The sequence below is a fragment of the Aspergillus alliaceus genome (genome assembly GCF_009176365.1).
Source record: "Aspergillus alliaceus strain CBS 536.65 unplaced genomic scaffold BDW43scaffold_8, whole genome shotgun sequence".
Lineage (NCBI taxonomy): Eukaryota > Fungi > Ascomycota > Eurotiomycetes > Eurotiales > Aspergillaceae > Aspergillus > Aspergillus alliaceus.
The window spans coordinates 451,428-474,348 of record NW_022474691.1 but is presented as its reverse complement, the minus strand read 5'-3'; the positions used below and the strand labels follow the sequence as shown (position 1 = coordinate 474,348).

The window sequence follows — 22,921 nt, the reverse complement described above, 5'->3', positions numbered from 1 at the left end:
GGATGGTTGGCTGAGGACGCATCTTGGCCGGCTGAGGCAAGCTTCATAACAAAACTATATTCTCCACAATTTGTCAATTTGTTGTGTTGATTTATCAGACAGCCCCGGATTTCATTTCTCGACTCCTTGTAATCTGGTCCAGGCATATCTCCCATCGATTACCTGAAGCATTCCTATCCAGGTAGCAGAAATGGAAAGATCGCGAACGGCTCGCCGCGGCCGGCCACAAATTCAAGATGGACAGACCGTCGTCGATATTCAGCAGGTCAGTCGGGCCGGGCCTAACAGAGGGACCATACTTCGCTTCGCTAAACAAAGCTAATAAGGGCATAGCCGCCTGAGAAGAAAAGGCTACGGATGCGCCTTGCACAGAGGTCGTACCGTGCGCGGAAAGAAGAAGCACAACAATTAGAAAGGATCCGAGGTGAAGAGCTTAGCAGTGCTCTTGATAACGCATTTGAAATTTTTTCCACGCTCCATGATCGTATTCTTGATACCCCGCAGATACGAAATTCACCGGATATTCTCTTCCATTTGAACGACGCCGCCAGACGAATGACTGCCATTGCATCTAGCAGGGGCAAGTTCTTACCCTTGTCACATGGTGTGATGAATTCAAGCCAAATTTCTACTGAACAAGCACATGAAACGAAGAGTCGACCAACTACAACTGGTGTGCTTAGAGAACGAGACAAAGCGTGGAGTCCGCCGCTTTCACTTCAAGAGCGGCTGGCTCCAGGCCAGTTAGTTACCGGTGATTCCAGGGTTATGGTCATATCTCTATGGACCAATACCTCCAATCGGATCCCAATGCCAGCCAGGATTATTCGAGCCTGCTTCAAGCGTGCGGTAACTATCTTATCTGATAGCACGGTGCATGGGAACCAACCATCGGCTTTAGCTCTTCCTCTTCGCTTGCTAGGAAGGGACACACTAATGGCAAATTCTTTGCAAGGTCTGGAATCATTTCATCCTTCCGTGGCTGATATCCTATATCCGTTACACTCCGCTCCCAGGCAACCGCATATGTACCGCGTCGTTGAAGGCGGGACCAGGACCGTGCGAAGAGCACCAGCTCCGTTGGTGCAGCAGATAGAGAGAGGTAAAACAAGGACAATACTAGACACGAGTTTTGCACCACTCCGAGGAGAATGGCTCGAAGCCGTGGATGTGGAGGAGTACCTGGAAGACCGAGGAATCTATGTGCGAAACGCTGTCGGGAACGGCACGACATCGAGCGAAGAGACTTCGTATGAAAAGCTCTTCCCAGACATCGAGCAGGATATACCCATACTCACTCCGTTAGGTTCTGTGCCTGGAAAAGAATTAGCCTTGACCATCAACGGTAGTACTCCCTCGCAACTAGGTAGCATGGAGCGGTCCCCTTCTGTCTCTTTATCGGCGGATTTCCATGGGCACGAGCCTTCAGACTATTCCGTCTTCGGGCTTCCGAGGCCGAGACAATGGCGCTCTAACAACAGCCAACACCTCTCAACCGCTATGACAGGTGTTCCCTCAACTGACGTATCGAGTGCCCCGCTGTTGAACTTTAAGCCTCAGGACGCCCAGGTTCCTACGAAAGCCTCCCGAATCCACGTCAATCTTGATAAGCTAGTGCATCTCCTCGCGGAAAACGCTATGTGCCTTGGCCCCGTCCCCGGGATTAGGAAGGCTGCCGTGGATGCCTCGATTCGGGGGTCTATCATTTTGGCTTGAAATTATATATCGTTATTCCTAAAATAATTTTGTAACGCAAGTGGACGTTAAGGTGCTTTGGCCACTGCAAAATCTTAGGCTACGTACGTGTAGTCGATAGTTTATGCCAGCAAACACCTTAAAATCCATTAAGCCACTAGACCACAAGGAGACAGGAGAAAAGACTGAAAAAAGACTGAGCTTTTCACTTTTTGCTCTTCATATCTTCATTCTACCCATTCAGGTACCACTAGAGGGGCTGTAGTTCATTATGTCCTTTATAAAGCACCTGCGCGAAAAGCAACAACCTGGTGTTGCGAATATTCAAACCACACACTGGGGTGCTCCAAATACAAATATTTTCCGCTGCACAAGCGTCAGAACAACGCAAACCAAGAACTCTTTGCAGAGAATGCACCGAAAGCTTTTTGTCTTGATTTATGGTTTGTCGTTCTATGTTACCTTGTTGACCCAATCCGAGGCTGCCTGGAAGCTGCTATGCAGACAATGGCAACCAGAAAGACAGATAGTGGCCTGGAGCAGGCTGATGAAACATGCCACTTGGCCGACCTAGTTTCCGCAGGCCCAGATACGGATCGATGGAAAGGAGCTGAAGAACGCTTACTCAACATGATGGACAATGGGAAAGAGTCTCCTTGATGTGAAGGGCCAGGTTCTGGCTGAGTGCGCAGCGTGTAACTATGCAAACCTGGGGGAGGGCACTGGGTGCCTATACTTGCCATCCTCTGTGATGGTAACAACTTCGAGTTCTTTGTGTTCGACTCTTCAGACAAGGTCATACACTCATCAGGCCGAATTATAGGTATCATAGCAGCTGAGCGAGGGGACCATGCTGATCTCCTTGCTTCCACCAAAAAAACTTGCGAGTATCTCTTTGACTGATTTATCATGGGCTACATTAATAGCGTTCGATCGTTTGGACGGCAGTCATCAAATCGATCACGTGTGAATAAACGTGTCCACTGATCAATGGGAAAGTACTCTTACCGCTGCTAATACCGCGCACTGGTTTCTAAGAGGAGCAACCGAAGCCGCTGAAAACAGAAAACTTGAGGATGCTGAAACCATGGCAAGCTATGTTATAGAGCAGTTGAAGCTGAGTGTTTCACAGATCCCCCGCCAACCACTGTATGAGAGAAACCTTGAATCTTTATAGGACAGTAGCAAGCCCCTGGAAGAGGCCTTAAGCAATCGAAAAATCTTCTAAGCCAATATCCACACTTAGTGTTCCCTGTGTGTGTCTTCTAATCTCAGTATGCAGATAAAAACAGCAGAAAAGACATAGTATAACACCACTATTCAAGCCTTAATTACAAGGAAATGAAATTAATGTTACCGCTAATTACCGTTATATATTCCGTCTACCTCGATTCTTAAAAATGCTTGAGAAATAGAATAATAGCATCTAACATATTCTAAGCTATTATGGTAGTTAAAAGTTCAAATGCATGCCGATGAAAAACTCCAAGCTTTACTAAAATTTCTGGATATAAATAAGTCATCAAGTGTCTGTATATCGGAGGGTTGCATTTGCAAAAGGGAGCTTTGAATCAGCACGTGTACTAATTGACATGTCTGGACGTATAGAATTGTCCTGGATAAAGATGACTTGGAGTTCAGCGACTCTAGACATAATCTGAAGGAGACGCGCTTCTTTATAACAGATATGGCGTGGAATAGTCAGGCGAACTACCTGCAGGTTTATATTCTAATAAGGACAGCACTGGATAGATCTAGGCGTTGTCTTCCCGCAGACACTATTAGAAGACTAATGTTTATATTCAATAAATTCGGGCTCTGAAGAGACACTGTTGGTAACAATTCTCGTTTATCTTCCTTAATGTGCAGTCACCATCCCTATAAGCTCACTAAAGATTATTTTTACAATTACATTTCTTCTTTTTTCTCTTACCTTAAAATATATGCTCTCCGTATAGATTCGAGCTTTCAAAAGCCTAGCCCTGTCTAAGATTTCAGTTAAGTAATACTGTCTAAATTACTCTTTTAGAGAAAAGCATTTAATATACTTTATATAACTTCCGGTAATACCTAATAATCTATTAGAAGTGTTACGGGTTGAACCCGCAACACACGCCATATAGTGGCTAAAGTCAGGTGGTTCCCACTAGTTACTCCTGATCCGTGTTCCCTGTTGTCTTTTCCTCTTCAGCTATTCCTTCTTGTTCAATAGGCACGCTTAGGTTAGGATAATCTATTTGTCCCGTAACAAGAAGCCACCAAAACTACCTATAACCTGAAAGAACCTGCTGCAACTAGATATAATTTAGGAAAACTGCACAAAACTTAATCACCACCATCCTACCACCCTATATTGGCATTTTACTAAGAGTATACGGAAATAGCCCTTTTTAAAACTCTCATAGCGGACCCCCCTTTACCACTATGTACCCATAAAGCGGAGGCAATGATACAGAGCATATCGCTTACGAATAACTTCGGCTAGGCCGGAAAACAGATATATATACCTGTGGACTTATATCGTCTCAGAAGCTATAAACTTAGTCCTTCATATGAATTGTACACCCGGTGCCTATAACTTTGTTGACAGAAACATTGTAAGATAGGGTAGGGAAAAATGAATAGCACCACAGGTCCCTCGAACAACGTTCTCAGTTGCAGTATGCTCCACTTATGCCTATACCGCTCTGTCAATAAAAGGCAAATAGTTGTTTCAATTTGCTATCACAATATGATCTGTCAGCATATGCTAATAGCCCGTTGTTCCTACTCGCTCTAGTTATGCTTACATTTAGCAATCACAGATCTCTTTTTTGCTCAAAGTCGAGCACTGTGAAGCTCTTTACCCGGCTCTCAAGCTTCAGGGTACCCGCCTCGTCAACAGAAAACTCCAAGTCCTCACACTCATCATCTGAGAAGAAGAACACTTTTTGGCTAGGAAGAAGTTCATTGATGGTGACATGAAAACCTTTAGGTAGGAAGGCTTTGGCGCAGACATCGGTCTCGGAACTCTTCCAGTAACCGGTCGTAACCTCCCATGCGGAGGCGGCAAGAGGGAGGAGAGCTAGCACGGCGGTGAACTTCATGGTGGGCTTTGGTTCTCTGGATGACGAAATTATTGATTGAATGGAATAGTGTATTTTCAGGTAGGATGATAGTTTAATAGACGTTGAAGCAGCGCCGGAATAGCTGCGTTTAAGTACAAGGGTTCAGATTACTGTTTCGGAAATCAGTTCCATAAATAAAGCTTCCGCAACCAGCCAGCCACTGAGAGACTCCGCCTTGACTGATCATAATATATTGATTAGATTTTGCCGCGGGAGACAATATGCAAGGGACTAGCTTGGCTGTTTTCGGTCCGGAAGAACCCAGCTTTTGTCTAGCTCAATCCTGCTGTCCGGCCTAGATAGTAAAATTATTACTCTTCAAGTGATGTTAGTTATTATGAAGAGCCTACTTTATAATCCTGACCTTCTCTCTTCCGACTCAATAGTACAGAATAGGCAATTTACTGGGAAGGAAGGGATAGCCGTCTACGCAGTCAGTCTTATCCTTGCCCTGGCTCCAGAGATTGCACCTCGAATGTCCGTGGTCTCTTCTCACTTTTGTCCCCATCCTATTGTCACCATTTTAATTTATTGGAAATGGGACGAGCATGTCCTAGACACGAGGGCCACGATCAAACCTTGCTTTCCTTTCATCATGGTCCATACTGGAGCCCTAGTCGTCTGGAATGTCTAGGAAGGGTAGCAAGGGATGAGATGTTCCGAGACCGGTCATGGTGAGTACGCGGAAGGATCAGCCCGGCCTGGACATTGCTTTATTGTTCAACATCAATATTCGGATCTGTAATAACGTTGTCTTTTGTTATCCTGCAGGTGGGCCTCACGGTTGCAGCATAACTGCAGAAGCAAGGGCTACAGACCTTTCAACCATACAACCATAGCCAGTGGGGAACTGCCTAAATTCATTATTCGCCTCCCCTCATTCGTAGTGCATGTAGCCGTATGCAACGTCTGCTCTCGTTTGAAAACCAGTCCAGAGAAGAATGCTGAATGTTCATGAAGAATAGTAGATACTCTCCCGAATTACCTAGGTTCCTATCAATGTAACTTTCGAAATTGCCACCCTTTGTGTGATTACGGGATACATATAACAATTCAAAACCAATCATTATACATAATTGGCTCGCTAGCATCCGACGACCTCCTATAGTGTACCTACATTCCGTTGTCTTCAGAATCATAGCTCAAATCAAATAGCCTTCGACTAGTGCCTATTTAATGTGCCTCCGGCCGAGTAATGATCGGCAACAGCCTCATGGGCACTCCGGGTGTCTGCTTGTGCATTGTCATATGGTACGTTGCATATTCCCTGGCTTCGACTTGCAAGGTTCCATCCAGCGAACCGGTGCCTCCAAATCGCCCCGAGGATCTCAGACTTGATACTGTGGCTGAAAATGCATTCTCCGCAGTGCAAACGCCTCTAATTGCAGTTCGGAACTTCTCAGGGCCATAGCGTGAAAGGTTGAGTGTATTGAGTGCACCGAAAGGTCCGGCCGCGGATGTGCTGAACGTGACATCTACAGGCTCATTTGGTGCCATGATAACAAGCTCGACCTCAATATATGATTCCTTCACTACCGACTGCACCTTAACTGAGGATGCAGATAGCTGTGAGATCACTACAGAGGGTTTATCCACGACGCGAACTGATACCCCTGGCAGGGGTGTCACAGAGAGCTCAACCCACCCGGAGGACGCGAGGAATAAAGTGGACAACGATCCTTTAATTGTATAGAGATTGCCTAGATACTCCATAGCGGGCGTGAGCTTAGCACCAGCTTCTTGGTGCTCTTCATTCCCACTCCGTTCCAAGAAAGTGTTGACTCCACTTGTCTTGATATGAAGAAGGGCATTCGTGGGCTCAACGGTGCGGCTCGACATCCACTCATCAAACTTGTCGGTGTGAGTAGGGCTATGTGCTAACACATTTGCGGGCCCTGTGTCTCCTCCCAGAATCTTGCATTGGGAGCGTCTTTGAATTAAGTAGTCGTTGTATTCAGAGGAGGCTGTGATACTGAGGTCAACAGGGGCATTGAAAATTCCACTGTACTCTGCTTTGACATGACGTGCGAACTCTTCCTTCTTTTCAACACTGGTCTCGGTGCGTTCGATCTGCAGCTGATAGCGACTGCCCAGAAAGCACTCCTCGATGACATGAGATCCGTAGTAGTTGAAGAAATTCTGGTATTTCTTGACCACATCTGATGCTTCCTCGAGGGAGCCCTCGTCACTATCTTTGCTGATTTCTACCCAATCCGGGAGCGCGTTGACAGCATTGATGAACTCTTCCGAAACTGACTCATAAACCTCGTTATCAGGCTTCAGTCCGACAGAATAGACTTTTTGATCGGAGCTGTAAAGCGCGTAAAGGCTGTTGTTCTTCAAGGACGTCGAATAGCGAAATCCCCCAGAACCCTCGACAGAAAGGCCGGCGTGGCTGATGCTCAGGCTGGGATTTGTTTCTAGATCGTGTACGAGATCCGAGCCAGCAGCGATGATGACATCGCTCTCAACAGTCTGGGCCCCGATATCCATCTTCCGGAGGTTGGCTGGTAGCCAGTAGCTATCAGCCGATCCAGGCGGCCGGACTGTGGTACCATTTTCCGGATCTGCGGCTACTAATGGATACCTCCTGCTCTTATCAAGTGTTCCACGCACATCGAATGGGTCGATATCTGAACAGTTTTAGCGATGCTGCAGTCAAGCAAAAAAGAGAGGATGTTACTGGGGTTCGTACTGGCAGAGAGCAGGTTGACGGTAGCGCCAACGACGGAACAGATCGGCAGGTCTTCCGGTTTATCTGACATTGTAGTATTCGAGATGCTGCTCCAACAAGACCAGACGAATACGCAACAAGCAAGATGTGGAGGGGGAAAGAGCCGGTATTTATAGCTTTCGGGTCTTTAGGGACTAACTTCCATAGATTACCCTAAACCTGCTTTTGCCAGCATGTCATGCAGAATGATAGAATGATTCAAGGCAACCATTGGAGCACCGGTGGATAGAGGAAGGAGGTACTACACAAATCAGGACTCGAAAAAAGCAGCGAAAAGAGACAAGATCCCACAATGTATTGTATCCCTGTCCGAGTCGACCAGCCCCTGAAGGGTTCAACCTTGGTAGGCTGAGACAAACTCCGTTTCGCCGAGCAGTTTAGTACAAACCATGGAATGAATGCAACCTCAGCCATCATCATACTAATTCACCTGGACCAATACATATCCGCCTCAGGTGGCCCGAAAATCCGACCCTGTGGATATTCCCCAGCTATGGGGCCCTAACACTGCCAAGAATGTTCCATTATGGGGCGCATACATTAGCCGAACACGTCATTCCATTTAGCAAACGCCTTTGGCATGGGGCTGCACCGCGGTATCCAGTCTTATGCGGGTCTGGGGAGTAATATGTCACTTTCATAGTGAGGGGAAAGTGTCTGAAAATGCTGTTGCCTGATAATAGGGAAGCCATGCATTGATTGAGCAAGCGATTGATCCACAAGTTCCGGGACGCTCACTTGCAGTCCTATGAGACATATGGCTGTAGCCCTAGATGGCTGACTGTATTGCCACTACCAGGTTGTTAATTGAGCAGTGATGCGATCCCATCCTCTCTACCTACCAATAGATATCTTCCTTTCTCATATAATCCATCTCGCCTTGGGTTAATATTTCATCAATATTCGCCATACCAAACCTGCAGCGTACTATTAATAAGTAAGCAGGCCAATTCTACATAGAGTACATTATGCATAGGACTAAACGAGGAAAAGTCGAACGTGGAGGTTAACATGTTGTGGACATCGATGGCACCTTGAGTTTACTACGCGCCGGACAAAGGTCCTAGGAACAGCAATGGACACTTCTATCTCTCTACTCGTAGCAAGGTTTTCGACTGAAGAGATGATCTAGGGGCTTCCTCGTCAAGCCCAAACATCAACAATTTATTCGAGTGCTTCCCGGAACAAGTTATCCGTCTCATCGGTCCTGAACCGAACAAAGGGTTCTGAGCAGACCAGGTTCTTGGCACATCGTCTCCAGATTGCTCACCGTGTCACTAGTAAAGGTTCCATCCTACACAGAGTTGGCCTCCATCACAGATAAGGCAGGAATGTGCCTCGCTATGAAGTGTCGTGTGCTGCCCAGCAACAAGGCGCGTTACTATTTTGGACTGCTTTCTATCACGTCAGAGCTTATCTAGACATGGGTGTTAATATCACAACTTATGTGTTACAAAACAATGGATCAATTCACCTCAAACCGACGAGGCCGAGGCCGTAATATCTTCCTCACCCAGGAATTTGGGATTATATCTGAACAAGGCCAACGACGAATATAGATATACAATAAAGCATACAATGAACGAAGGTCTTGGTCGTTGACCGGGAGACACTCGGCGATAAACCCTGTCTACAATAGAACTGCAATCACACCTTCAATGGAATGCCGCGAGGTATGAAGGAAACCCAAGTCCCGCTCGACAACTTGCAAAGCAACAGGAAAGGTTGGAGAGCACATACTTTCTTCCAGTCTTCTAGCCTGCTCACCCAATACAGACATGAGCCCACTGGTTCCACCAACGGAACAGAACTCTACAATGACTGATCCGACACCCAAAGACCCTGAAACTCAGACACTTCTATTCATCATTCAATGATTCACATGCAATTGTTGCAGTAAACAGCTCCTTAATTGTTTTCACACCATCGCGCTGGATTGAGAGAAGCGTTCCTAGAGAAAATATATGGCACAGTCTCGGCGGGGAGGCTGTTTCACGAATGGTTTGGGGTTGTTTCTATCATCGTTTTTCGCAACCTTGAAGTTGGGAATAGCTCAGAATATTTGGGGGAGGTTCATTGTTCCCGATAGGTAGAAAATATGTTCTTCGTGACTTACGAATGACAGAAATACTAGAGTTGGCAGCTGTCTCCGTCAGCAAATCACCATTGCTGTTGAATGAGCAAGCGTAATTGAAATTGCAACAGCAACGAAGTCCCGCAATACTTCCTGGCATAGAGAATCTGAACTCTAGGCATTCGGCTTAAGTCTGAGCTATGGAGACTCCGATAATGGTAAGGCGTTACTGTAGGATAAATCTACTATAAGGACTCACTTAAAGATAACAGTAGCTACCCTTGTACGAAAAGTCCTGATTATTCCCTTTCAACCAAAAACACTATGATACAGAATTCTCCATAGTCAAGGCAGTTTGTGTTGTGTAGCTGCATGGATTCTGCTAGCTCTATCATCTCCCTACAAGCCTATGACGGCCGTTATGTCGGAGAGAGTACGGCAAAATGAGTGAGAAAAACACATGCTCAGATTACCAATGGCTACCAAGGCTATAGGGTGATGTGAATTACAGGATGGACCTTTCTAGACTCGGGGCACCAGCATAACAAGTCAAGCATTACTTGACGGTTGATCCAGTCATATGCTACTAGATATACACCAACAGTCAGATGCGTCCTTTGAAGATATATAGCGTCTTCTTCAACCCATGCGATAATCTAACTAATCTTTGCCATGGTTGTGGCAGTCGTTCAGTCATATTACAGAAATTCGAACCTCCCAGGCCAATGAACAGCCATATACATTCACACTACCAGCGCCATCAAGAATCCATCGTGACGCTTTACCCCCACAGTCTGGACAAGAACAGCTTCCACACGGCTGTCCTGCCCAACCTTTTCCACAAGAGATATCGCCCCTTCCGCCCTTTTCTCAGGACCCACGATTCCGTCTTCTAACATGGCCTGAACAGCATTGTCTATCAAGATAACACCCCCAGGCTTGGAGATTTTAACACCGTAATCGAAATAGTTCCACTGGTTTCCCCAGTCGGCATCAATAAACACGAAATCGAATTTTGGCCGCTTCCCTTGCTCAATCTCCGCCTCTATCTGGGGCAGCACCTCCAACCCAGCTCCGAGCAACACCTCGGCCTCCTCCGGAACTTTCACCCCGGCGTTACGGAGATTCTCCATCGCAAGCTCTCGCCTGTCTTCGAGAACCTCAACACTGGTCACCTTTCCCTTATTGCCGTTGGCATTCAGAGCCCGAGCGAACCAGATGCTGGAGTAGCCACCGAGAGTCCCGATCTCCAGCACGTTATGGGCGCCTGACATCTTGACTAGTAGAGAAAGGAATTTGCCCTGGGCGGGAGACACAGCGATTGGCGGTGCACCATTTTTGGCGGTGTTGGCGATAGTGTCGGTCAAGGCTTTGTCGGTTGCAACTAGATGGGATACAGCATAGGAGTCCACGTCCTGGGCGTTGTTGAGGATGGTATTTGCGGACATTGTGATGGTTCAACAAATTAGTTAAGCTAGGGATGTGGTTCAATAGCGTTCTTTCAATCTCTGGGACCTGTTGGTGAGCATGAACATCAACAATGGAAGTTCTAAACCCAGTTCTTGATGTGAAAAGGGTGTATTTATAGGTATAGCTGGTCCTCGCTCCTTCTCCTTCGCCTGACATTGACCCCCCAGGCTCAATGAATAACATATCTCCGACATGATGAGTCAACCTCGGACTTTACAATAGGGAGCGATCTAGAATCGATCTGACTAGGAACTAGCGCTTTGAATATCATTTCTGTATGTGTCCATTGTGGCATCTTCGGACTCATTACGGCCCAATAACAATCAAGATCGATCCATGATAGGTCCTAATCGCCGAGGTCCACCTGACTTTTTCCGACCTTAAAGTCCGACTGATTTGACCTTCCCCGCGACTCTCTCGGGCTCTCATTCATTCTTCCTTGATCTGATTAGATTTCAATCGGATCTGATAACAGACAAGAGCTCCAATTCCAATTGATTTAATGTCTTCCAATAGCAACCACCGGACCTCCGAGTCGATACCCCAAAATCGACCGATCGCTCGGAGAAAGCGGAAACCTTTGTCCTGCTCTCTCTGCAGGCGACGGAAACTCGCATGCGACCGTGAGTATCCGTCCTGTGGTCGATGTCAGAAGACCGGAAACATTGCTTTTTGCTCGTATGAGGACGGTCATCCTCGATCAAGTGACAACAGGTCGGAGCCTCGCGCCTTGGGGCAAAACCGATCCGTCCTGAATCCTACTCTAGTGCTCGGGGACACGACATTGTCTGCTCCGTTAGCTGGTTATCGTGACAACGGGGACAGTGATAGACCTTTTCCCCAAATCACAGCGCACAATGGAGGCACTTGGCAGTTGTTAAATGATGATAGTGTCTCCAATACCGCAAATGGTGGACAGCGACCAGCCATTAAAGCCGATGTGAATGAACTGACGCGTCCTCATGAGCCGAGGCCAGCCGAGGCTGTAATCTTCCGAGGGGATAATTACATGACACAATATTATGGAAGTACTAATCCTACTAGTTTGATCGCTCATGTAAGTGCTCTCACTCATACTCGGAGCCATCAGGTGTGTCTTGATCACGTTGCTCAATGATAAGGCAGTTTCCTGAGCTCCGTTCATACATGAAGGAGACGATCAAGCATCATCCCTCTTTGCCTGGTGTTCAGAAAGAGCTGAAGGCTTTGGACACCAAATGGAAATACGAGAAGTCCAGTGTTCCGTCGGTAAAAGAGGCAGACTTGTTGCGTTTGCTGCCAGACCACACGTATATGGACGCGGCTGTCCAGCTGTATTTTGATACGTTCGAAACAGTGTACAGAATTGTGCATAGACCAAGCTTTTTGGAAGAATATGACCAGTTGCGGAGCGATCGCGGGGATGCAAAGCCTGGATTTATCATTCTGGTTTTACTGGTGATGGCTACCGTCTGCTGCACAACAACAACTGATAGAGCTTATGTCGGGAGCAGCAGTCTCGGTCGGGAACGCGGAACACTATGGATTGAAACCGCGGAAGCGTGGCTAGAGAAACAGAGCAAGAAAAATATTTATTTGTTGATATGGCAGATACGCTGCCTACTCGTGTTGGCAAAACAGATGTGCCGCTACAAGAAGAAGCGCATGTGGTCGGTGGCAGGTGACTTGGTGAGAGAGGGAATGGTGGCTGGTTTTCATCGTGACCCGAGCCGTCTAGGAAGCAAGATTTCATTTTTTGACCAGGAGATTCGACGGCGACTGTGGGCAACAATGGTAGAGTTGGAGCTTCAAGCTTCGATTGAGCGAGGAATGCCGTCCACCTTAGCAGCGACCCGCATGGACTGTGCCCCTCCTCTCGATGTCGATGATGAAGACCTGAGACCCGAATCCGAGGCTCCTCGAGGGCGCAGAGCTTCAGGATACCGCACTACGACATTGTTTTTGCGCTCATCTCGCAATAGCTTAGACTTGCGTGTCTCCTTGAACTCGCGGGTGAATGACCTGACATTGGATATGACACACGAGGAAACCCTCAGATACGACGACATGATCATGAGCGAGCTTCAAAGGCTTCCACAGCCAGTGGAGGGTAATCATGATACCCGTGCAATAGGTCTTTCCCAGATGGCAAGGACTGTCTTGGATCTTCAGCTCCGGCAATTCCTAGTCTTGTTACATGCCCCCTTTGCCCGAAAGGCCGAGGCCAATTCCCGATACGCATTGTCAAGAATGATATGTTTCAACGCGGCAGCTAGCATGATTGATCAGCATTGGCGGCTGTCACGCGCTGGAAATTCTATACTACTGCTTCTGAGACATGACTATTTTCGAGGAGCATTTAATCTATCTCATTACGCATATGTTTCGGGCACCCGGCGTAAGTCAACACATTGCCATTTCCACGGATAGAAACTAAATTGCCTAATATTACGTCTAGCCGACCCATTTGTCCCAATCGACCACAACACAATATTGCAATATATTCAACACGCTCTCTTCATGTTGGAGGACAGCATCACCTATATTGGAACGGGATTTACATATCACTGGTACATTTCTGCCGGGATATCCTTTCTCAGATCACTGTCGCAGTCAGCAGAATCTAGTACGTTTAAGCAGGAAGCGATTAATCAGGTTGTAAAGCAGTATTACCGAGTGCTTGCATCTCAAGAGACGTTCATTCAAGCGAGAGCGAAGATATATTCCCCGCAACTCAGCAAGGTAGCCTATCTTGAAACTCGCTTACATATCAGCAGTACAATGAACTATACGCTAAGTACTATGCCACAGGAAACTGATTCATCGACCAAGTACCAGTTCACCAGTCACAATGTGGCAGAATCGGTGGAGGCGTCTTTGAGCGATGCTGGATTTCCACAGGTTGGTCACCAAAGCTCTCCGCACGGCCCATTTCCTTTGAAAATCATCATTAGTACAAAGCTAACATAAGTTAGTTTGACCCGACCGATGAGCCGCTGGAGGAATACTTCTTTGGTGATCCCGCTGCATGGACGTTCGACAATCTCTGGGAGATTCAATAGCCTAAGCTATTATTCAATAATCAGGAACGATTACCAGACCTTCCGCGTAATCTAGTCTAATTTAGGTATTTCCAGGTATCCGTCCTATTTTTCTTTTCTGCTCAAGGGGATACCCACGAATCCAAGAAGAAATATTCGGCCTAGTGGGAAGGAATAGCCCTGGTCCTGGCAGTATTCAGACAGCTTAGAATAGCTTCTCACATTGCCACATTCCCCATCTGCTATGACTTCTCCTTATCTATTAATAGTTAACTAAAGTACCTCTACCTCCGCTATTTCACTCCGGTAGCGGTCACTCTTTCACATCGACCTAGCCTTGGAGAGCAGCTGTTATCAAAACAAAAGCAGGGCGCTTTCATAGAAGGCAAAGAATAGCAAACCAACAGAACCAAAATTTCTAATAAATACAGATATACAATTCTTCGGCCGAAATGATACGGCTCATTCAAGTCCGCCCAACCTGCACACCCTGAGGATTATGGAACACATCATCAGGATCCACAGCCGCTTTTATTTGCCCTAACCTGGAGAGGTTAGGTCCCCAGTAATGGCGTTGAGCGTTCGGTAACCGAGGGTCCACATAACCTGGATACACAGGAACATCTGACTCTGGCAATGGCAGAGCCTGAATGACTGCATGCCAAAATCCATCGAGAAAGTCATATTGGGGTTTTGTGGTTGGAATAATGATGCCACCCAGCATAGCGTCCACCCAGATAAGGATTTCACGATGCGGATACCCGGTAGAATTTGTAGCATAGTCATTCACGGCGCCACCGACCAGATCGAAAGTAACGAACCAAAAGTCGAGGCCCACCGGCGCACCATCGAGATAATTTAAGATATCCTCCATTCCGGATAGTGGGATGAGGTTCTTGCGCGAAAGGCCGATTGATTTAGAGTAGAAATACCACGGGATATCAGTTGTAATTCCTAGGACTACATCTTCAACGGCATTGGTGGTCATTGCAAGTGAGTCGGTCAATATCACTATGTTTCCGGGATTGCTTTTGGGGAAACGTTCTTCCAGGCCTAGGGAATCATATTCATCCTTTGTGCCGTAAAATATACCCGTAATCACGATCGACTTTGGGAACACAATAAGGCTGCCAGCAAATTTGCGTGTCAGCTGGGGATCCGCAACGAATGCTTGCCAGTCCCTTAGCAGCCGTGCCCGCTCGGTAATGCTCCCAAGATTAATGGTATATGAATATTGGACAGCCTGCTTCTGTGCTGGCTCTGTGCGAACCTTGAACTCGGTAACAACTCCATAGCTTGCGGCAGCACCCTTGACGGCAAAGAAGATGTCGGGATTGAGACTGTCTGATGCTTTGACAATACTGTAGTTGGAGAGAACAATTTCAATTTCTTCGATGTGATCCAAAGCAAGTCCCCACTGCCTAGACGTTGGACCTTTGCCTCCGATAGTCAGATGGCCTCCTACGCCCACGCCGGGGCAGATCCCATGCGCCATCGCTCTTTTCCCCGAATTATACAGATGCATGTCAAGTTCCCTCATGCTGAGGCCAGGGCCAATCGTAGCAGTGTACGTGTTCTTGTTCATTGAAAATTGCTTGAAATTCTTCATATCAACAACCACGGCACCATCCATACCACCCAGCCCTGAGTACTGTTAGCCTCACACAGGATGGGTCTTGACACATCCGCTAGATCACCAACCATAATTCCCGTAACTATGCCCACCACTCCTCGCTTGAACCTTGTACCCATACTCAGTAGCGCATTTCACGATATCCGCAACTTGTTTCGACGTCTCCGGGAACGTTACCGCAACCGGCTTCACGGGGAAATTCAAGTTATACGGATGCACACCATTGAGGCCCAGTAAAGGCCCGCCCTCAACTTGTACCCGTGCGCTGTTTCCCGCAACAGCGGATACAAGGCAGCCATGCCCTGCTACACTAGCTGTATTCCCCATTGTGTTGCTTCGACAGCGAAAGGTAGGATTTCTAATGGTGCTATCAAAAAAATAACAAATATGGTATAAACCTCATTCCGGTCAAGATAGCCCGCCTCCGTGGAATGCTGACCTGTTTCCCCTTAAGACGTAAAAGCGCAATAGTCTAACTCTGTACCCACAAGACATTATAAGAGAGGTTCTTCACATATGCCAAATCGTACAAAGGGGTCATTATTAAGTCTCAATATCCATAATACCAGAATATGACATGTAGCTGCATGATTGTGGTCCGATGTTGCATCTATCCCTTGCATGCCATACGTTTGAAGTGTCGCGTCGTGGTAATGCCGCCCCTTCCAGAAGTATGCATAGTTACTTTAAATACATTATTTACTTAGACGTGTTATGGTTAATGCGATTCACTGCAGCGCAGAAGATTGTCATCTGCCTCTACGGGATACATCATAGTACAAGGCTAGTCCAGCTACCACCTAGGTTTTGGTTTCGATAGCTGATTGTAAGTCATTTCTAAGCTGTCGATGCCTATGTTACAGCTAAGCCTAGGCCACGTGCTACTAGTACTTTTGATTGGCTGTTACATGTGTCGAGGTAATTCCACAAACGCTGGGCAGCAATATGTCTCCCTAGTTCGGTTGTATAATGTTATGCATCGCACATATCTTACCCGAAAAATACATGAATATCCACTGGAGTTGTGAATTCGTATCTCTATTGGACTTTCGGTAGTTGTAAATATTAGTTAGGTACTCTATAACGTTATTGGATCTGCTCTGAACACTGGGGATATGAAGTAGCTCTCTTTGGCACCCCCTCTAGAATAGCAAAAGGGAGACTGTAACGAAGAATTTGGTGTTATTATCATGATTGAATAGTTCCATAAAGGGACTCAAGATACATATACAGTTAGAAATGGACGTAGTATACGTTAGTATACTGCAGCATCGTTCTGGGGTTCTCTCGATAGCCCTTGTATGAAGTCTCTTATATGACATATCAATCAGATTCTTCCCTACATATCTCTCCTATTTCTCATCACGTACGCACTATCATTTTCTCTGCATCTGGAGCCAGCCCTCTGCATACCGGACAGCTTCGGAGATTTTAAATAATTTCACAAGGGCATTGCCAACTTTCCCTTCGATAACTAGCCCTGCCTTCTGGAAATCACCTCCCAAATCTCCGAATGGGTCGCTTGAAATTCGGATGTCCGTGACTGTTATCCACTGTCTTCCTTCTTCAGTAGCGATAGCAAAGGAATTATTCTCCATATGCTCTTCCGCGTTATTGGCGACCCGATATTCCGCTAAATGAAACGCGGTGCAAACATCAAATCCCACACCCAGAAGCAGCACCTTGGCGTCAACCTTCTCTAACTTAGCTAGTGGACTGCTCTCCCCGAGCCGACAGTCCACCTCATGGCCTTTCATCAACCACTCGGCCAAAGGCCCCACCGCAGCGAACGACGTTTGAGGATGTGCACTCCGCACGGCCCCTGGCCACGTTCGTATCGTCTCTGCAATGACACCCATGCCCCTCGTGCGACTTGTGGGCGGATTGTATGGCGGCGACGCTGCCCGAATAATCGCATGCCATTCCCTGGGGACTGGTGGGCACTGCCATTCTGCAGGGTCCGAGTTATCGCCTGTGTGGGTTGGGACAACTAGGGTGCCGTCGGGCCCAATTGCAGATAATATCGCAAGGACTACCGCCTCCGCACCACCGCACACCCAGCCTAGGGAGCTGAGAGAGGAATGGAGGAGGATTGTGGTGCCTCTTATCTCATCAAGGGCGTTGAGTTGTCGGGTGATTGATTCAATGGTAGAAAGAGGCCCACTGACTGGAACTTGCATTGTGATTTGAACTTTGCTGGTATGCCCTGGTGTTATGCTCTGTATGATTTATATCGTCTAGATCGCCACTATGGTTAAGTCTGTCTTTGTGATAAATCAACTATCTGCTCTCTCAGTATAAATAGAGGACGAATAGTCGGCGTCCAAAAAGGGTTAGACCGCTAGCCCACTTGAAAGTCAGGTTCACATTTAGTTCAAAAGCTGCCCTATGCCGGTATATTCCTCCCACTTAAGAGAACTGATACATACGACTATAGGGTGGGGAGAACAGGGCTTCCTGTCCGCCCAGCCGTACTTAAGCCGACTGTGTAAGCTCGGTCAAAATAGGCGAGTGTAGGTGAGCAGGGTGAGAAACTAGGAAAGCTACATGAATTAGTATAGGATCAATCGTATATTCAGCAGCCTAGTGTTATATCTTATAAAGTAAATAGTAAAGGCGCCTTTTACGCGGAGCTAAATTTCTGCCTCTCCTCAAACCCTTTTGTTGACTTCACTCTAATATTGCTTGCTGTCTTTATTTGCAAATACCACGTAATGTTGCTTTTATCTAGAGATCAACAACTTCAATAATAAATAGATAAAAAGGCCCTATAAGCTTAATGGGCTATACGGCTGTACTATGAACTGTCGGTAATAGAGTGGCATTTGGTGAGGTAAAATGGATTTTATGAAAAAACTTCCTTACCCACTGAGAATATGGCGTGGATGTTCTTATCATACTTCGGACTACAACCCATGAAGGGGATATATTTTCCTGTGTTCACTGCAACAATTTTATACTAGCAATAGAACAGAAGTACATCAAAGGAAAGTGTACAATGAAGGAATATTAATGATCAGTGCGGAGGTGAGTAGGGCATATCTTACTGTTGGTGAAGTATCTACGAGGGGCCTAATTGAACTTATTACACGGGTGTAGAAGTGTCTGTGGCTAGAAAAAGATGTCCATACCCCCTTGCTTTTTTTATTTTCTTATTTCTCACTGTGGGACATGGGTTGTGCTATAAGGACACCTCTGAGTTTCTCTCGGGCTTGGCACCATTGGATATCTAGCATATATGCTACTACCCCGAGGTGTGAATCATGCTGTCCTGTGTTAGGCCTCTCATTTGCTTCTCTTTCTGCAAAGCCGGCTGAGCTTGGTGAAGTTATTGTATACCCCGAATAAATTTCCTTGGAACCCTGACAAGATATGGCTGGGTGGTTGGTGGGCGACGCATCAGCGTCTGAATAAATCCAGAACCGAGTTGTTGCGCACCAAAAGCTGTACCCTATGTGATTTCAATCCTGCAATAATTAGAACCCTCACCCAATACCCTTGGCGTGTTATCCATAATGATTGTAGCCTCACACCTTGCTAATTAGCATTCCACCCTCGTTCCTTTGAAATCTGCCACTCTTCACCTAGTGGAAAACTCTGCAGGCCAAGGGCAACTTCAAATGCTCCCAGCCGGCAATAGGTCGGGCTTTTATTCCCCAGTCTAGCCACAATCATGGCTCGCAAGTACAAAGTTGCATATAAATGTACCAGGAAGAGCTTTCCTTCCTGGGCCAACATTTGCAATGTCTTGCCTCGTGGAAAGGAAGGATCGTCTTCATCCAAATCAATAACAGTTCCAAACTTCGTGTCGAGACCTGCATACTCTTGCATAAAAACCATGTCAATCTGGTTCAGTACGATACCATTACCCGCATCGTAGTCCAGCCACAAAAGGTTTAATGCAAAAAGGAAACACTCCAATTGGAGAGAGGCGCCTCTCTCTGGCGCTAGTTTGTCCCGGGAGAAGGTGAAATGGCACTTAGAGTAATCTTCAACAATGCCATTGCGCCATCCGATAAAGTCCGCACCGGACCTAGGAAGATACAATGTCGTGCTGGCACCGTCTTCTGAAGTACGGCCCGTTTTGCGACGTAGGCTGTCCTGACCGGCAATGACGGTAGATTTGCTATTTGAGCCCGCGATAAGAGTGAAGGGTAGCCCATTCAGAAACATCTCAAGCACCTCCCACTTGCAGCACTCCCAGGCCAGCTGAGACCTCCCGAAATAAAGTACCTGATGTACCAGAAAGTGTTCTTGGAAGACCCAACTGCTTTTATTAAGGGGTATATCTGTTATCTTATTATTCTAAATATTACTGGAAATAAGATATGCGTTTCATAACTTACTGTTTACACTAACTTTTAGCCTGTATTGGGCAAGTAGCGACCCAGATATCTGGCTGGTTAAAAGGTGACTCAGATCTGCTGTATAGAAAAATAGTAGAGATATCTAGAAAGAAATATAAATAGATCTTATATGTAGTTACTGTCTTATTTTTCTAGTTAGACAGATCATCTTTATCTTGCTGGATATAAAGAGAGTTAATCCAAATATAATTAATCTTAAGATAATAAGCAATATCTATACTCTCTTGGAAGCTTTAGAAAAGTTTTCCGTAATTAATTCTATACTGAAGCTATATAAATGTTGATTTGGTGAGTATCAGCCAATAGCCTGGATTAACAGGCTAATAATTGCCTAGTGTTAATACCGGCCCCCTTTAACTAATTATTGTCTCGTTACTAATAATCAGCTTTACTACAATTCCTTGACCTGTCACCGGCAAGATGAAGCAGGCGCATTGAGAACCATGATCTTTAGATTATCAATAAATATCTTAAATATATTTTAGTGTACCTGTTATTCCATAACTTTCAAGGCCACTAAGTTCCTCCTATATCCCGGGACCCCGGCAAATATATACTTTGAAAGATCTGCAGTGACAAGTTAAATATATATTTCCCTCCCTCCACGCCACCCCCCATGGCCGTATTTCACAGGAAGGTATATATACTGTTATGAGGCACGAACCCTAGCAAAATTATAAACTGATCATCACTGCCTTCTGGAGTTATGGAAAGATTATGGGGCAGCAGTGGCAGGTCTTGCCTGAGGCCCTTCCTGACCAGATACCCACCAAATATGCTGAATTCTACGTTCAGCGGTGTTCCGCGCCAATTCTGTATAATTCCGGGTGTCATTCTTCCGCCCAGGAAATGAGGCTAGAGCATGCCCAAACAACCCTACCTTCGAACTTTTGGGTAGATTGGCAGCCGAGTCTTAGACCCTGTGTCGAACAAAGCATTGGTAAGTATGTCTTGTAGTGCGGTGGAACATATCGGGCAGATACTCATGGTTCGGAATACAAGACCTGACGATCTTGGGCTGTTGGAGTCTATTCCGAAAATGATAATAAAAATCCCCAAAGCTTGCGTGAACCGCCAGTTCTACTTCAGCTCGGGCTCGGAGGGGCTGGGCCTGAGGCTAAGTTTGCGCCAAAAATTGAGGATGGACAGCTGTCAGGATTGGAAGAAGGCTTGCTTGCCGCCCACCCCAACCGGCTGCCCTAAGCCAAGAGATAACTAGCCACATCCAATCAAGAGTTCAAAGCAGTGACGTCTTGACAAGTTATTAGGCGCTAGGGCCATTCCGGTACCATTGCCTCCATGTCCTGGCTGGCTTCAGATCCTCCTCTATGGCCGGAATAATTGGGGTGAGGGAAAAGAAGAGACGAGATTACCTGTGCTCTATCTATCCCCAATATAGAAAGCCTAAATTGAGTAGAACCGGGGCTGGTAGCAGGGCTTTAGTGGTAATTTTAGTTGACAACATCACATCACGGAGAGTGACGGCCCTCGCCCTTGTTCGGCATTACTAGAATGAGTTGATCTTCCAGGACACATGATTCATACATATATCCATGATGGTAACCAAGATGTATAGAGATGGGGCTCGGACTGGTAGGTGCGGGCCCCAAATGTCCTGTTCTTCGCTGCTTCGAAACCTGCATGCAGCGTTGCAAATGTTGCTAAAAACCCGTTTGCCCCCTAACCATTCATTGGGAAACTTACGGTACTGGTGCAGATTGTAAAAGCATACTAGTATTTGGCGCATAGTGTTACACATAGGACCTTTTAGCAGGATTTACATCGAAACTATTGATGACTTGTATACGCGTCATAGGTGGCCACTCCAGAGCATAAAAAAGCATCACCGCCTTCTCGCCTTCTCGAAGACACTACTCCTCATGAACAATTATCAACTATTACACTACTCACGAGTAATCAAAGATCAAGATGGCTCTCATGTACGAAACCTACTGGGCAAACTTGATCTCGCTTTATCCACCCGGTATAATCGAGCTTGTCGGTGGGGCTTGTATTCAATATGTCGGTGTCTTAGCCGCAGCTGCAATCACGGCATACCTTAAACCACCACTCCGCTCGGCCATTGCGCAAACCTTGCCATTGGCCATGGCCAATATCTTTATCGGATCCCTTGTTCATGCAATATGCCTTATCGCCCTTGCCTATCGAACCAAAAGGCCTTTTTTGACAGTGTCCTTAACAAACGTCGACCCTTCATTTCCCAATCTCGGCACCACGCTCTCAATATTCGCAGAGGGTCTGGTCATTTACGACGCATTCTTCTACGCAGTGCATTGGGTCTTACATAGGGACCCTTTCTTCCGTTACTTTCACTCATTACACCATGGCATCCACGACAAGATACCCACCGCCGGCTACTACAATCATCCAGCGGAGCATATACTTGTTCACATGGTCGGGCCATACTGGTTGCCGATGGCTCTCAGCGCTCATATATTATCATTCTTTGCAGCAGTTGCTTATTATGTTATCTCAACGCAAGTTGTCCACTTCGGGCTCGATATGCCGTTCATGAATCATGACGGCCATGACATTAATTCCAAAAAGAATATGGGGGCTTTTGGTTTCATGGATTTGCTTCTCGGGAGTTTCATGTCCCGAAGGGAGGTAACGGAGTGGGAGACAAAGTGGTCTTTGAAGGAAAGATGGTCTTGAATGAAGCGGTTTGGTGTTACAGGCTATTCTTGCAACCGGGGAGAGAAAGGTCTGCTTTTCCGCAATTGAGGTGACATTAGAAGCCCCAGATTAGCACTGATTGTCAATATCCTGCTTTCCATTCATATATTCAAAACTGATGTTA

At 46.4% G+C, this 22,921-nt stretch overlaps 8 protein-coding genes across 8 annotated transcripts; 2 read left to right on the top strand and 6 right to left on the bottom strand.

Annotated features, from left to right (window-relative positions):
- Positions 1-157: 157 nt before the first annotated feature.
- Positions 158-1,814, top strand: BDW43DRAFT_267194 (uncharacterized protein). Its single transcript, XM_032040969.1, has one exon. It carries the CDS (start codon positions 358-360, stop codon positions 1,714-1,716), a length of 1,359 nt encoding a protein of 452 aa, XP_031903400.1. The 5' UTR covers positions 158-357; the 3' UTR covers positions 1,717-1,814.
- A 2,647-nt stretch (positions 1,815-4,461) lies between these two features.
- Positions 4,462-4,781, bottom strand: BDW43DRAFT_308239 (uncharacterized protein; the record flags this gene model as incomplete). Its single annotated transcript, XM_032046446.1, has 2 exons — positions 4,462-4,470; positions 4,542-4,781. 2 exons carry the CDS (start codon positions 4,779-4,781, stop codon positions 4,462-4,464), a joined length of 249 nt encoding a protein of 82 aa, XP_031903399.1.
- A 1,194-nt stretch (positions 4,782-5,975) lies between these two features.
- BDW43DRAFT_298157 (uncharacterized protein) lies at positions 5,976-7,567 on the bottom strand (the record flags this gene model as incomplete). The annotated part of the gene is made up of 2 exons (XM_032044520.1): positions 5,976-7,348; positions 7,498-7,567. 2 exons carry the CDS (start codon positions 7,565-7,567, stop codon positions 5,976-5,978), a joined length of 1,443 nt encoding a protein of 480 aa, XP_031903398.1.
- Positions 7,568-10,353: 2,786 nt separating this feature from the next.
- BDW43DRAFT_308237 (O-methyltransferase) lies at positions 10,354-11,058 on the bottom strand (the record flags this gene model as incomplete). The annotated part of the gene is made up of 1 exon (XM_032046445.1): positions 10,354-11,058. The coding sequence occupies one exon, from the start codon at positions 11,056-11,058 to the stop codon at positions 10,354-10,356; it is 705 nt and encodes a 234-aa protein (XP_031903397.1).
- Positions 11,059-11,524: 466 nt separating this feature from the next.
- BDW43DRAFT_267187 (uncharacterized protein) lies at positions 11,525-14,378 on the top strand. Its single transcript, XM_032040968.1, has 5 exons — positions 11,525-12,137; positions 12,206-13,457; positions 13,518-13,801; positions 13,871-13,960; positions 14,035-14,378. Exons 1-5 carry the CDS (start codon positions 11,583-11,585, stop codon positions 14,119-14,121), a joined length of 2,268 nt encoding a protein of 755 aa, XP_031903396.1. The 5' UTR covers positions 11,525-11,582; the 3' UTR covers positions 14,122-14,378.
- Positions 14,379-14,523: 145 nt separating this feature from the next.
- Positions 14,524-16,060, bottom strand: BDW43DRAFT_323665 (FAD-dependent oxidoreductase; the record flags this gene model as incomplete). The annotated part of the gene is made up of 2 exons (XM_032049799.1): positions 14,524-15,744; positions 15,802-16,060. 2 exons carry the CDS (start codon positions 16,058-16,060, stop codon positions 14,567-14,569), a joined length of 1,437 nt encoding a protein of 478 aa, XP_031903395.1. The 3' UTR covers positions 14,524-14,566.
- A 925-nt stretch (positions 16,061-16,985) lies between these two features.
- On the bottom strand, positions 16,986-17,981 carry BDW43DRAFT_267184 (aminoglycoside N(3)-acetyltransferase). Its single transcript, XM_032040967.1, has one exon. The coding sequence runs from the start codon at positions 17,911-17,913 to the stop codon at positions 17,110-17,112; it is 804 nt and encodes a 267-aa protein (XP_031903394.1). The 5' UTR covers positions 17,914-17,981; the 3' UTR covers positions 16,986-17,109.
- Positions 17,982-19,270: 1,289 nt separating this feature from the next.
- Positions 19,271-19,906, bottom strand: BDW43DRAFT_308233 (uncharacterized protein; the record flags this gene model as incomplete). Its single annotated transcript, XM_032046444.1, has 1 exon — positions 19,271-19,906. One exon carries the CDS (start codon positions 19,904-19,906, stop codon positions 19,271-19,273), a length of 636 nt encoding a protein of 211 aa, XP_031903393.1.
- Positions 19,907-22,921: the final 3,015 nt, after the last annotated feature.

Coding starts and splice junctions, on each gene's coding strand:
- BDW43DRAFT_267194 (XM_032040969.1), top strand. CDS start 358: ATGCGCCTTGCACAGAGGTCGTACCGTGCGCGGAAAGAAGAAGCACAA.
- BDW43DRAFT_267187 (XM_032040968.1), top strand. CDS start 11,583: ATGTCTTCCAATAGCAACCACCGGACCTCCGAGTCGATACCCCAAAAT. Junction 12,138..12,205: donor CTACTAGTTTGATCGCTCAT/GTAAGTGCTCTC, acceptor ATGATAAGGCAG/TTTCCTGAGCTCCGTTCATA. Junction 13,802..13,870: donor ATTCCCCGCAACTCAGCAAG/GTAGCCTATCTT, acceptor ACTATGCCACAG/GAAACTGATTCATCGACCAA.
- BDW43DRAFT_267184 (XM_032040967.1), bottom strand. CDS start 17,913: ATGCAAGTTCCAGTCAGTGGGCCTCTTTCTACCATTGAATCAATCACC.